This window comes from Wyeomyia smithii, chromosome 3, assembly GCF_029784165.1.
Source record: "Wyeomyia smithii strain HCP4-BCI-WySm-NY-G18 chromosome 3, ASM2978416v1, whole genome shotgun sequence".
Classification (NCBI taxonomy): domain Eukaryota; kingdom Metazoa; phylum Arthropoda; class Insecta; order Diptera; family Culicidae; genus Wyeomyia; species Wyeomyia smithii.
Window position 1 is genome coordinate 169,255,164 of NC_073696.1, and position 15,300 is coordinate 169,270,463.

Genomic DNA, 15,300 nt, shown 5'->3' on the forward strand with positions numbered 1-15,300 from the left:
TTTAATTTTTTAACAGTAAATAATGTGCATATTGCAATTATTACTGAAACATTTTTGACTAACATAAAATTAAAATATGATCCCAATTACGTGGTTCATAGATATGATAGGATTCAGGGTTCCGGCGGTGGAGTTGCAATTGTTATTCATCGTCGAATCAAACATCGTGCTCTTCCCCATCTTGAGACGAAAGTTATTGAAACTTTGGGAATTGAAGTTCAAACTGAACTTGGGACTTTATTTATTGCCGCAGCATATTTACCATTTCATTGCACACGCGAGCACAAAAATTATTTTAAAGGTGATTTACAAAAACTCACCAGAAATCGTTCGAAATTTTTTATAATCGGTGATTTTAACGCTAAACATCGTTTATGGAATAATTCTCAAAGTAATTCCAATGGAAAAATTTTATTCAATGATTGTTCTTCAGGATACCATTCTATTTTGACTCCGAATAGTCCTACATGCTTTTCTTCTGTAAGAAACCCTTCAACAATTGATTTGGTGCTAACAGATCAAAGTCATGTATGTAGTGATTTGATCACACATGCTGACTTTGATTCTGACCATCTTCCAATAACTTTTTCTTTATCACATGAATCAGTTTTAAACCCTATGAGCTCTGTTTTTAATTATAACAAGGCTAATTGGGAAAGATACAAAACTCATATTGGGAGAAATTTCAATAATGAGCTTGATTTGCAAAACGAAGTGAATATTGATTCCGCTTTGGAAGCATTAAAATGTGCAATTATTGATGCCAGAAATTATTCTGTTCCAAAGGCTCAAGTGAAATTTGATTCACCAATAATTGACGAAAATCTTCAACTTCTAATTCGTTTGAAAAATGTCCGCAGACGTCAATATCAACGTTCTCGTGACCCTGTTTTTAAAACTATTTATAAAGATTCACAGAAAGAGATTAAACATAGATTTACTCTTCTGAGAAATCAAAATTTTGAAACTAAAGTTGAAAAATTGAAACCATATTCAAACCCTTTTTGGAAGCTGTCGAAGATTCTTAAGAAACCTTCAAAGCCTATTCCAGTTTTAAAAGATGGTGAACGTTTTCTTGTATCCAATGAACAAAAGGCTCAAAGACTTGCTCAGCAGTTTGAGAGTGTTCATAACTCAAATTTGAATTTTGTGAGTCCAATTGAAAATGAAGTCACACGTCAATTTGATTTAATTTCTTCCCAGAATTTTTTACCTGCAGAAATAATTGAAACTAACTTGAATGAGATTAAATCAATCATTAAAAATTTAAAAAATATGAAAGCACCTGGTGACGATGGAATCTTTAATATATTAATCAAACATCTCCCTGAAAGCACAATGGAATTTTTAGTGAAAATTTTCAATTGCTGCTTCAAAATTAGAAAATCTATAACGAGCGTCTTAGCAGAGTGATTGAGATCAATCAAAGAAATAGTTATCGGTTTCCGTTATACTCTACTAAATTTTTTGGAAATAAATATTGAAATTCAGTCCGCAAATATATATTTCGACTGTGACGTACAGTCTTCCTCAGTGCTTATGTGAACCAGTCCACATAAGCACTGAGGAAGACTGTACGTCACAGTCGAAATATATATTTGCGGACTGAATTTCAATATTTATTTCCAAAAAATTTAGTAGAGTATAACGGAAACCGATAACTATTTCTTTGATTGAGCTTCAAAATTGCCTATTATCCCAAATTATGGTAAAATGCAAAAATTACTCCAATTTTAAAACCGGATAAGAACCCAGCTGAAGTTTCCAGTTATCGACCAATCAGTTCGCTTTCTTCAATAAGTTAATTGTTTGAGAGAATTATTCTTAACAGAATGATGTCACACATGAACGAAAATTCAATTTTTGCAGATGAACAGTTTGGATTTCGCCGTGGGCATTCCACTACTCATCAATTGCTCAGAGTTACTAATATGATACGAACTAACAAATCTGAAGGTTATTCCACTGGAGCTGCTCTTTTAGACATAGAAAAAGCATTCGACAGTGTTTGGCATAAAGGTTTGATTGCGAAATTACAAACTTTTAATTTTCCAATTTTCCTAATCAAAATTTAAAAAAATTATCTTACTGATCGAACTCTGCAGGTTGTCTATCAGAATTCAAAATCTGATAGATTTCCTGTCAGAGCAGGTGTGCCTCCAGGTTCAGTCTTGGGTCCAGTCCTGTACAACATATTCACTTCAGATCTTCCTGATTTGCCTCCAGAATGCACAAAGTCATTGTTCTGCGATGACACAAGCATTTCCGTAAAAGGAAAAAGTCTCCGTGTCATATGCAGTCGATTGCAGAAAAGTTTAGATATTTTTTCTTCCTACTTGCAAAAGTGGAATGCTCGGTTTTTATTTTTTCAAAATCACTGTGTTTTTTAAATTATTTACCGCTCAATATTGACGAACAGATTGCTAAATCATTCCTGTGCTGCGTAAAAGTGAAGTTTTTCTTGGATATACTTATCTAATACTTGATTTTACGAAAAGTTTGTGCTGGTGAATTTGTCTCAAAATAAACAATGGAGTTCGTATGTAATAAGTGCGCCAAACCAACAAAGGAGACTGATTATATCAAATGTCAGGGCTTCTGTGAGATGGTGGCTCACTATAAATGTGCTGGCCTAAACAATCAACATTTTACAAAACTGAAGGCATCCACGGAAAATATTCTCTGGCTTTGCGATGGATGCTTAAAGTTGATGAGATTCGCTACTTTTCGTCCTACGATCGCCGCACTTGGCAATACTATTGCTGAGTTGATCAAACAGCAAACTGCTGTCATCAATGAACTGAAAACGGAGATGCGAAAAGAAGTAGCAAAACATACTTGTGTTATTGATAAAGCAGAAGCTATACCCCGCGGCTTCCGTAGCAACTGGCCAACCTACCGTCCAACGCCAAAACGTCGCCGTGAAGATCAGCCCAATTCTAACCGGGACGTTATAGTCGGAACGAAAACCAACCTATCATCAACTGTTGTTACTGTTCCTGTAGCAGAGAAAAAGTTTTGGGTTTACTTGTCTAGAATCCATCCAGACGTTACAACCGAAAACATTCAAACTATGGCAAAAGAATGTCTACAGTGCAACGAACCACCTGATGTTGTGAGATTGGTTAAAAAAGACGGGGATTTAAAGTCGCTGCGCTTCATTTCATTCAAAGTGGGCATTGATTCTAAACTTAAAGCGGTAGCGTTGGCACCTAGTACTTGGCCCGCCGGTATTTTCTTTAGAGAGTTTGAGGATTATGGAGCAAAAAACGAACGTGGTGTGGCGGCAGCCACGCCATCGGTAAACACACCAGTTATTCCTTAGATGCAATGACTTTACCGCCGGGGGACTCTGGGGGCCAACGGGCCCCCGACCCAGTTAAGTATATGTATTTTAATTGTTTACAAAAAACTCAGGGAATGTGCGATTTTTTTAGCCCACTTGACCAAAGTATTCACTATAATGCTATCTTTGACAAATGGAATGAAGATGACTACTGCGAAGGGTTCACCCTATTCAATAATAGTTGCATTTTTGACGCCGATCGTGATAATCGTGATTCACAAAGGCTTCATCAATATAACAGCGAGGACTATAGCGCTTTTGACTCGGGCGAGTATCAGGAAGCTGATTTTATATCGCCACCATCTGCACCTCCGCTTTCTCAGCAATGCAATCCTTCTGATTTGACCAAGGAAAACCAGGATGTGCTACGAATCTTTTACCAAAATGTACGAGGACTCCGAACTAAAATAGATGACGTTTACCTGGCGATTTCAGAGAACGATTATGATGTATATGTACTAACAGAGACTTGGCTCGATAGTCGTATCAATTCATTGCAACTATTCGGCGATTCATACACTGTCTTTCGCACTGATCGCAACTCAAACAACAGCGTTCGTCAACGCGGTGGCGGCGTATTAATTGCTGTTTCCACGTCGTTCGTTTGCTCTCAAATAACCGAAGTAGTTCCGGTCTGGCTTGAAACGCTCCTTGTAAAAATAGCTATTGATACCCAACATGTTTTTATCGCGGTGCTTTACATTTCACCTGAGAAACGTTTAGACTGCGACGTTATGCGAGCTCAACTGGAGGTGTTTGAAGCTGCTACTACTAGGATGAGGACGCATGATACATTTTTGATACTTGGTGACTTTAACCAACCAAATTTAGTTTGGAAAAACTATGCGCAAGACTATGCGATTGCAGATCCAATTGAGTCTGTTTTTACGCCCGCTAGTCGAACGCTGCTTGATGGTGTCGCCTTTTTGGGACTCAGACAAAAAAATGTTGTTTGCAACCACCAATCGCGTTGCTTGGATCTTGTTTTTGTTAACAAAGATTGTTGTTCTAATTGCCTTGTCTCGGAAGCACCAGAAACGATTGCTGTACTTGACGTGTTTCATCCTGCTCTATGCGTAGAACTGACTGCCCAACGGATTGTTGAATTTATGGACGAGCAAAATTTGAACCAACTGGACTACCGCAGAACGAACTCAGTGTTGTTACGTGACCTGCTGTTACAAGTAGATTGGAGTGTGCTAGAGCAGTTCACTGATGTCAATGATGCCGTCGCCTTCTACAATCAGATAATGATGGACTGCGTATTGATTGCTGTACCCCCTCGTCGAGCTCCCAGAAAACCTCCATGGTCCAACGGCAAGCTTCGTCACATGAAAAGAATCCGGGCGAGGGCTCTTCGAGCTTACACTCGGCAACGTTGCCCATTCTTGAAACATAGCTTTACCATAGCCAGCAACAGATATCGCAACTATAACAAGTTTCTCTACAATCTTCACATTCGTTCTACGCAGCAAAGTTTGAGACAAAATCCAAGAAAATTTTGGAAGTTCGTTAATACGAAGAGAAAACAAAATGGCCTACCTTCGACTATATTCCTCGATGGTGTGACTGCTACATCGCCCATCGACAAGTGCAACTTATTTGCACAGCACCTTTCAAGCGTTTTCAGTAGCACACCGATTACCGTTGCACAAATTGAACAAGCTCTGACCAATGTGCCACCAGAAATTATAAGTATGGACATTTTAAGCGTAAGCGAACAGCTCGTTGTTTCCGCCACCAGTAGAGTAAAACCATCCTTTTCGCCTGGCCCTGGTATAATTCCTACGGCTATTATGAAAAGATGTGCCGATGTTATAGCTGCCCCGTTAACCTGGCTCTTCAATTTATCTTTCCATCAACAGTGTTTCCCCATTGCTTGGAAACAATCTTGCATGTTGCTGGTTTTCAAGAAGGGTGATAAATCCAACGTAGTAAATTATAGAGGAATAACCTCTCTATGCGCGGAATCAAAAATTTTTGAGACGATTGTCAACGAAGCGTTATCTGCTGCCTGCCGAAATTATATAAGTACGGCGCAACATGGATTTTTTCGCGGACGTACCGTAGAAACCAATCTCGTAAGTTTCGTATCGCATTGCTTCAGGAATGTTAGCGCCAAAGCGCAAGTAGATACGATATACACCGATCTAAAAGCCGCTTTTGATACTGTGAACCATGCCATCCTTTTAAATAAATTAGAAAAAATAGGCTGTACTCAAAGATTTTGCAAATGGCTGGAATCCTATCTAATAGGCAGGCAAATTTTTGTGAAAATCGGTAATTTTAACTCTGATGAATTTACGAACCTATCAGGTGTACCACTGGGTAGTAATTTGGGCCCATTGTTGTTTTCAATATATGTTAACGATGCAGCGATTATTCTCAATCGAGGCGGGAAATTGTTTTTCGCTGATGATCTTAAAATATATTTGACAATCCGCCGAATAGAGGACTGTAGAGAATTGCAAAGGTTGCTTGATCTGTTCCATGACTGGTGTACGCGAAACCAATTGATGCTGTGCGTCGATAAATGTTACGTAATAAGTTATCATCGTACCCAAAATGCAATCCATTTCGAATATAATATAGCCGGCATCAAACTAAGCAGAGTTAAGCAGGTTAAAGCACTCCCAGGAGTGACGCTCGATGAAAAACTGACTTTCAAGCTGCATATATCCGCGATTGTTGAAAAAGCTAATCGTCAGCTCGGATTTATTTTTAAAATAGCTAATCAGTTCGTTGATCCCCTATGCTTCAAAGCACTGTACTGTGCATTGGTTCGTTCAAACCTAGAGTTTGCCAGTGTTGTTTGGTGCCCGTATCAAGCATTTTGGATGGACAGAATAGAAAGCGTTAAGCGAAAATTTGTCCGCTATGCTCTACGGAACCTTCCTTGAAACGATCCTCAAAATCTACCTTCCTATGAAGACCGTTGTCGACTGCTTGGGATGAAAACTTTGGAACAACGAAGAAGTGTGTCACAAGCTGTATTCATGGCAAAACTAATCACAGCCGAATTTGATGCTCCAGATTTTCTGTCTGAAATAGGATTTTATGCACCATCCAGAGTTTTACGATCGAGATCCATGCTCCAGGTTGAATTTCAGTCAACGCAATATGCTGCCCATTCTCCAATTTCTTCAATGATTCGTCAATTCAACCGCTATTCTGATCAGTTCGACTTTAACGAAGCTCCCATTCTATATCGCCGCAGAATTGAAAGCAATATGTAAAAACTATCGTAACTATGTTATTGTGAATTATGTTAATGTGAATTATGTTAATGTGAATTATGTTAAAGTGAATTATGTTATTGTGAATTGTAAAATGTAGTGTAATGCTATTGTAATTGTTAAAAGGTGGTGGAGTTTTTACGCACATTTGAGGAGGGTATTAAAGACCACCTCCAATGAGCTTTTTCCCACCCACACACTCTTTACATTTTATTTAGATCGTAAATGATCAGTTAAAGAATTCAAATAAATAAATAAATAAATAAATAAATAATTTTTCCGCATAAGCCTAGGGCTTCTTTCCTCAAGCCAAACAATAATCACGTTGTCAAGATGAATGGGGTTATTTTAAGTTGGTCTGACAAGGTTAAGTACTTGGGACTAATTTATGATAAAAAACTTATTTTCAAAGAGCACATTGAGAGTATACAAGCCAAGTGCATCAGATATACGAGATGTTTATATCCTCTCATTAACAGGAATTCTAAACTTTGTTTAAAGAACAAACTTTTGATTTACAAACAAATTTTTAGACCAGCAATGCTTTATGCAATACCGATCTGGTCAAGTTGCTGTTCAACAAGAAAGAAAACGCTCCAAAGGATTCAGAATAAAAATCTGAAAATGATGAAAATGAAGCGTCCTCCTTGGTTTGGTACACTCGAATTACATAGACTTACTGGTGTTGAACCATTAGAAACTATGTCAAATAAAATTATTAACAATTTTCGACAAAAATCGTTGCAATTCTCAATTTCTATATAGCCAATAAGTTAGCAATTAAGTTAGTTGTAAGTTTACTTCCCCTTTTCTGACAAGTAGGTTTAAATCCCTACGAATGATAAGTCCTAATTGCGAAAGCAAACAAATCCTAACAATTAAAATTACAAATTTCTAACAGTGTTAAGAAGTCACCATTTGTGATTGGACACACATACTCATTATTTACTAATATTTATCATAAATACTTAAGCTACTAACAAATCCCCCCCTTGAAAAAAAAAAAACGTTTGTAGTTTGATTTGCTTGTCTCAAATCAACTGTTCCTCCTGGTTGAAGTGGATTCAAAAATTCCGAGCTTATATTGTGCATAGTCGTGTTGAGGTCTTAATTCGTAGGATTTTGCTTTCAATCATCCGAACCTACCAGTGTTTACCAGATACCATTTCGAAATTCCGTAATGATAACCAGTTCTACGCATATTTGTCCCATGCTCCAGATCAAACAAACGAGTGTTTAGTGGGACGAATTTGATTAGAAAATGTCAAGTGGGTTAAATATGCGTGGAAAATCATTGATGGGACAAACAGGCTTGGTATTGTTTTTGCAGATTTTCGGAACGAACAATGCTATTTTTAATATATTCTGAAAAACCCCTCCCTTAGTTAGCTTAACCAACTTCAAACGTTTTTCAAAGCTGTCACAGGCGGCACGGATTCGCAGATTTTCTGGATAACCGCTTTAACCACTTTACAAGTTGGAGATTTTGTAAAAAAAAGTTTATTGAGTTGACATCAGGTGAACTTAACGGCAATTTATTTCTATTTAAAAAGTCCCTCGAATTGTCCCTATACCAACCTTGAGTCAAGTTCGCAGTATGCGCTGATGCACCGTCTTGCTAGAACATATAGAGTTTTCGAAGACACGGGGTAACGTTTTTTTTCTCCAAAACTACCGTTTTATAATTGTCATCACGGCAAGTGATTTATTTTCATGTTTCTTATTTGGGAAAAAATATCCCATTGGAAACTATTCTAATTGCAATATCGAGCTAGATACGTTTGAAACGGAGAATAAGAAATGAAAAGTTGCTATAATGTTTACGTAAAGCTTCGCAGGTAAATTTAGCGCTTTTGCTTTTGTATCGCATTCATATGCGCACGACCACACCTACGCATGTTTCGTTCGCGCATGTATCTCGTATTATCCTTAGCGTTGATTAGCAGGATAAGCGAGATGCATCTAAAAATGTATGTGTTGGTAAGTTTATCAAGTTGTATGAATGAATTTCTGTTCTTGTTTCGCGCATTGATAAAGATAAGTATCTAGCCATTCTTAATGAAGGAAGGAATCTCTTCTCTTTCTTACCCATTGTTAGTATGTATTTTACATTTAAGACAGTGCATTAGATTTAGGTATAAAAAACTCTGTAAATTTCATTAATAAATTCATTCTGTTTGTAAATTCTTTTGTGGAATATAACGATTCAGTTCGTTCACAAAGAAAAGTCCATTCTTTAGGAAACCATAGCGATTCAGTTCTTTCCTAAGAATCAAAAGCAGTCGAAAAAACTAGTGATTCAGTTCACTCGTAGAAAACTGCAAGGACGTCAGTTGGTATCTGCTTCGGACTCCTGTGCCGAGTCGCAAGCACGGAAATACCAGAGAGGACAAAAGCGTGTTCGGTGCTTGGAAACCGAACTGTAAGTAAAAAAACAAGAAAAAACCGTCGGCACAATAATAAACAGCATTAAATTCGGCGTCTTTGTAAATGAAAATCAGAGGAAATTGCTCCCGAGACCATCACTAAAGCTGTACTCTGCAATCGAGGAACACTCCTTTAGAACTCTGAAATGTTGTCTCTTGCTGCTGCCCACATTCGATTGTTTCGTGTAACCAGTCACACTCCAGGCCAAATAGTTTCTCATCAGAAACAATGAACTCACGAACAGCGAGTTGTGAAAGTATCATTTTCACTCTATCGAGCCTCTTTTTCTAAAAGAATCGGCCAAAATATTGTGGACCGATTCAATAGTTATACTCAGATGGGTGGGAATTACAAACTGAACGTTATCATTTCGCCGGACACGCTTCTTCATAACAGTCACAATTTTACGACTTGCGGCATCCTTGCAGATCGTGGCCGACAGAATTTTCAACGATCTCCCAAAGATCCTATGTTCTAAAGACATAAATTTCAGATAAATAATTTAATTCACTTTTGGTTCAACAATGAATTTCAAAACCCTCTTTTGTATATTTTTGGTCACTATTTTGTCTCTATTTGGTCACTATTTCAATGAAAAAAGTCACTAAAGTCACTATTATTTTGCTCCAAGTTCGCTACTAGCCCTGCCGTTTTAGGAATCATTATTGTCTCAGGAAAATTTGAATGTTAATTTTCTCTGCGTAACTTGAAAGCTGACTTGCATGCAAAATCTTGCGCATTTCTCGCATTCAAGATCTTGCGCATTCAACCCGGGTGAATGTTTATAAAAAATGCATTTTCGGCATCATGATATGAAATATTGATTAAGTTCCAAAAACTGACATTATGTTCTGCGGGAGGTTATGTTTGATGTTTTATATTGTTGATATTTCATATCTTATGTTAAGAGCAATTTGTTCGGTGCAAAATTTTGAGTGTTTTGTGAAGCTTCTTATGTGCAATACCCATGGGCGCAACTAAGGAAAATTTCTAGGGGGGGGGGCTAGTTTTCATACACTTCATTTAAAAAAATAGGAAAAAGAGTTACAATGCGCCTATTTAAAAACGCATAAAGTAGTGTCGTAACAGAAGACAAAATCACTTCAATCGGGAATAAATCTCCGAAGATGTATTGAATATCTTGACCATCTCTTTCAGCTGACACTGATTCGATATTGAGGCGAACTAAGTTTGGTAAACGGCTGGGCAGTGCGTACTAGTAGTACACCCGTGCTAGTCGGCATAAAATAGATCCCAGTGTGGTCCAAGGCATAATGCCATATTCTTAACTCCACGTGGAACCGTGGAACCGTGGAACCGACTGGAATACGAGCAACCATGAGAAGATTGGGGAACCGGGGGGAACTTGGTCGTATGCTGACAGAGAAGCGGTAGTTGTTCTCTTCGGAGAGCAGCTTGTCTGAGCGTCTGTTTTCCAGGATGGGGGCGGCTCGAACAGCGACTGATGCGAAGTGGACGGTGAACTATGAAATGCGGTTTCTCGCCTCTACACCCAAGACAGCGGCCCCGTCGCGAGACTAGGTAACAAACTACGAATAATCAAGAATTGAAAACGAACCGGAATTACCCACAATGATCTAGTGACGAAATAAGGCCGACGATTAGAAGCACGGTACATGTAACAGTAGATCGCTTAACGCCTCGGATGCCGACCGGATCCTGCTGGATCAGCTAGAACTTCACCAGTTCGGCATCGTTGCGCTCCAGGAGCTTTACCGAAAAGGAGAGAAGGTACGGCGAATTTGTGGCCGCAAGGCACAATTTTACCAGAGCGGCGGCACAAACAATGAGCTGGGTACCGGTTTTATAGTGCTGGGCAGGATGCAGAGTCGTGCGATCAAGTGGCAGGCGTTCAGCGACACGTTGTGTTTGTTGAGAATAAAAGGCCGGTTCTACAACTACACCATCCTCAATGCCTACTGCCCTCTCGAAGGACGTCCCGATGTAGAGAAAGAAACGTTCTACGCACAGCTGGGGAAACTCTACGATAGCTGCTCGCGTAGAGACATCAAGATCGTCATTGGGGACATGAACGCTCAGGTCAGTAGGGAAAACATATATAAACCGGTGATTGGCCCGCACAGCCTGCACACCGTCACGAACGACAACGGCCAGGGATGCGTCAACTTCGCAGCTTCCCGCAGACCGGTAGTCCGAAGAACCTGCTTTCCCCAAAAAGACATCCACGAAACCACCTGGAGATTACCTGACCAACGAACAAACCAAATTGACCATGTTCTCATCGACGGCTCTTTTTTCTCAGACATACAAACGTACGCACCAATTGTGGTGGGGGTATTGGCATGACCACTTCGATCGAGTCTAGTGCGACGAAGTGAAAAGTTGACGATGTAGCTGATACGACCGGTAGTTCTCTACGGAATCGACACATCAACGCTTCTGGCCTTAACGCTCTTGAAGTTTTCGAACAGAAGGTGCTGCGGACTATCTATTGTGGACTACAGACAGACGATGGATAATGGCGACAGTGCATGAACCATGAGCTGCACGCGCTGCTTGGAGAGAACCCTGTTGCACAGCTGGCGAAAGTCAATAGGTTGCGGTGGGCCGGTCGCGTCGTAAGGATGCCGGACGATGATCCTGTGAAATCACTTCTCTTCAGCAACCCTGTGGACTAGGGGGCGCAGCGTGTGCGATGGCTCGACCAGATTGAAAGAGACTTGCGGGTGATGAGACGTCTGAGAAACTGGCGAAACACAGCCCAAAACCGAGCAGCATGGCAACAACTCCTTGATACAGCACGAGCCACCACGGCACTCGTCTTATTAGTAAGGTAAGTAAGAGAGCTAGGTTTGAGAATCGATCCTGGGCACAGTACTAGTTCTCAGCCAATGAATGATGACTTCTCAATTTGTGTTGATTTTGATGCTCTGATAGGAAGTATGGGATGTATTTATATTGACTACAATTATTCTCTGGGAAATTCTAGGGGGGGGGCTTAAAACTTGCTAGGGGGGGCTGTAGCCCCCTTAGCCCCCCCGTAGTTGCGCCCATGGCAATACCTACTGAATATTCTTTTTTTGGTTATTCTAGATCTAGATCTAGAAAAAATGAAATCAAAATCTTCAACGAGACCTACAATTATGACATTATGTCTTCACGTTAGCACATCAGTTGAATTCACTGACAACAGTGATATTTGAGCTCACGGGTGACTTCAAAAACCCATGACTAGATTCGGGAAACATGATTTTATTTTATTTTCAATTTCGTTATTTCGTTTAGACTTTTCCCCGGAATCGTATTTCAAGAACAACTTTGGTGATTGGGATTCCATTTTTGGCATGTTGTTAGGGATCATTCATATAATACATAACGCGCTCAGGGGTGGGGGGGTATTCAGCTAAGCGTTATTTTGCGTGTGTCAAACATGTGAAATTGCGTTACGTGGGGGTGGGTGGGTATTGAAAATTGCCGAATTCCGCGTTATGTAATATTTGAATGGTTTCTTAACATGTTGTGTGTGCGTTAAGGGGTAATATGGCGTCGTACACAAATTACGTAACGCTAAAAACCTAGATTTCAGACCCCCCCTATGTAACGATAAGTAACGTTCGATATGACTTCCCCCCCTAAAATTACGTAACGCTGGACAACCTTTCCCCCTCCGAATTAGCAATTTTGAGCAAACATCACAGTTACGTAACGATCTCAACTAACCCCCCCCCTCCCCCTATGTAACAATAAGTAACGCAGACTTAACCCCTACTCCCCCCCCCCCCTTCATGCGTTACGTAATTTGTGTACGACGCCTATCTACCAAATGCTCAAAAAACAAGGCTTTTTTCATGATTTTTTCTAAAGGACATTTGAGGTGTAAGGTATATAATTAATATATTGTTGGATTAAGCAACTCTTGGAGAGTAGAAAAAAAAATTTATTGCTGCTTTTTTACAAAATGGCGGCTGTGCAGCAATTGCCGTAAACCGCTTTTTTAAAAGTTGTTCCGCGGCGAGCAGTAGAAGTCGTGCCCAACTCCACCTTTCACTAAAACAAAAATTTTCTCATTATCTACATAAGTGTCGCTAGTGAAGTACACATGATTATATTTTTAGAATTTTTCTTCGCAAAATGGCAACGGTTTGCACAAAAAAATTCTTTTCCGACAAAAAAATTGACTTTTATTGTTTATAACTTTTGTTGTTGTTAATCAATCGCCAAAATCGTGTGTACTTCACTAGATAATCTAATGAAGATGCTACAGTTTCAAGTCAATCGGATGTAAACTTGTTCAGTTCTACTGCTCGTCGATTTTGAAAACATGGTTTTGAGAAAAACGTTAAATGTTTCAAAATGCTATAAATCATAAGAATCGCAATAATAAAGCCCCTAATAATTTTTTAACCTTCAGTCAGCTATCCCTGTGCCGTAAAGCTGTCCTTCCTGGGCTTTATCTACCTCTTCTTCCTTTTTTTAATCTGATCTAAGGCTGCGCCTAGCCTCTTTCGCGGTATCAGACATGCGACGCTTAGTGACTTTGACGCGGTTGGCGTCAGATCCCACGCAAAACTCAAACTTGTCACTCATATTTAAGTACTTTTGAGGATAACTCACAGTTAAAAAGTATCAAAAAACTCAAACAAAGAACGTACACCACGAGAACGGCTGATCGACTAAACAAATGGAAATTGTGAGTAAACACATGCTGTATAGACGCTCTGTAACGGTCGAAACTTAATGCAGCGACCTCTATACTTCACATTTGAAACACGATATCGATCATAGGTAACTTCTACTGGTTTACAAAGCCTCGAAATTGAAAACAAAAACAAGCATGGCCAAAATAAACGAAAAATGATATTCTGGAGCATAAAAGTTGTTCGGTAAAAATTGATTTAAACGAATTTTGAGTTTAGATCAGTACTTGGGCGATGTAGATTTTGATTCTAGGATAGTTTTAGCATGATTTAAGCCAATGAAAAAACCTAAATTAATCCACCTAGCGGTGAGACCCAGCCTTTCTCATTCGAACTTATTATTTGTTACAATAGATTTACACCAACACTTAGAAAATACACTTTGATAATTTCTGCTGGATTTGTTATTTATTCTAAACAACAAATTTTTTGTAGCCAACAGCACAACTATACCGAACATTTAAAATGTAATATATGAACATACATTAACACATATACATGCAAATAACATTAAATTCTTTCAAATATATGATGCGATTTTGTTTTGATCGTGGGAAAATCGATTTGTACTCATATACTGCGTATAAATATTCAGATTGTTTATGTCAACGTTAGTCAGTAGATTTCAAATAATGTAAGGGTAGTGGGGGTAAGCCCGGCCCCCTAAGGAAACTGATTCTTCAGTAGCACTTGATGGCGAATATTGTTAAATTTCTTTCACAGAATGATTGCCCAGATTGTTTTCTACAAGATATGAAGGTTTTCAGTACTTTCAGACTGTTATTTTACAAGGAATAGTGAAGTACATTTGACACCTCTAATAACCCTTGGAATCATTCATAAATCACAGAAGAGCTTGAGTGCATGGTTCTAAGTCAATTAATTAATTAATTTATCAGCGAGACATCGGTAATAGATGCGAAATATGTGTCAGTAACATCCAACTAGCCTCAGACCATGGCGGGCTTACCCCACTCACTGGGTGACGGTGTTACCCCGACAGCACACATTTTTTTTAAAAGAGTATTTCTACAAATTTATCGCTTCAATTTACCTCAGATCGAATTCCTGTGATTGCTAACAATACAGGCAATAAATTGTAAAGCAACGAAAAAATATTTTAGTCTTTTCAAATGAATAAAAGCTTAAGTTCCACTCACGAAAAATTACATCCGTTTACGCATCGGCTGCAGTTGCGTATGTTTTGTCTACTAATTTGACGTTTGACGTTTCACGGTGGCTTCGATGTGTCTTAAAATGTCTAAAATAATAAATACCAACACTTCACATATTCCAAAACACAGTTAATTAGCGTTTTCTAGTAATATCCTAGGGGTGACGGTCTTACTCTCAATGCCGGGCTTACCCCCAGTACCCCTATAATTAAATGTTGTTCCTTATACATTAATTTGAATGATCTTATCAGTGAAAATGAAATTCTTTAACGCAGTTGATATTACTGATCGTTTTTGAGGGGCATCCAATAAATGGCCAAATACCAATCAATATGGGTTCTTAAAACTTGGATTATACCGAGTGGTCAGAATCCGACCTCAAACCTAGTTTTCAAACAAGATGACCACTTCTGGTTGCCTGATAATCATAAAATCAT

At 38.9% G+C, this 15,300-nt stretch overlaps 1 protein-coding gene across 1 annotated transcript; it reads left to right on the forward strand.

The window, feature by feature from the left end:
• Positions 1-3,330: 3,330 nt before the first annotated feature.
• Positions 3,331-5,479, forward strand: LOC129728830 (uncharacterized). Its single transcript, XM_055687297.1, has 2 exons — positions 3,331-5,377; positions 5,454-5,479. The coding sequence occupies exons 1-2, from the start codon at positions 3,331-3,333 to the stop codon at positions 5,477-5,479; spliced, it is 2,073 nt and encodes a 690-aa protein (XP_055543272.1).
• Positions 5,480-15,300: the final 9,821 nt, after the last annotated feature.

Bases quoted from the DNA above. Each gene is read 5' to 3' on its own strand.
- LOC129728830 (XM_055687297.1), top strand. From the start codon at position 3,331: ATGACTTTACCGCCGGGGGACTCTGGGGGCCAACGGGCCCCCGACCCA. The intron at 5,378-5,453 runs GTACGGCGCAAC...GCATTGCTTCAG, and splicing joins TGCCTGCCGAAATTATATAA to GAATGTTAGCGCCAAAGCGC.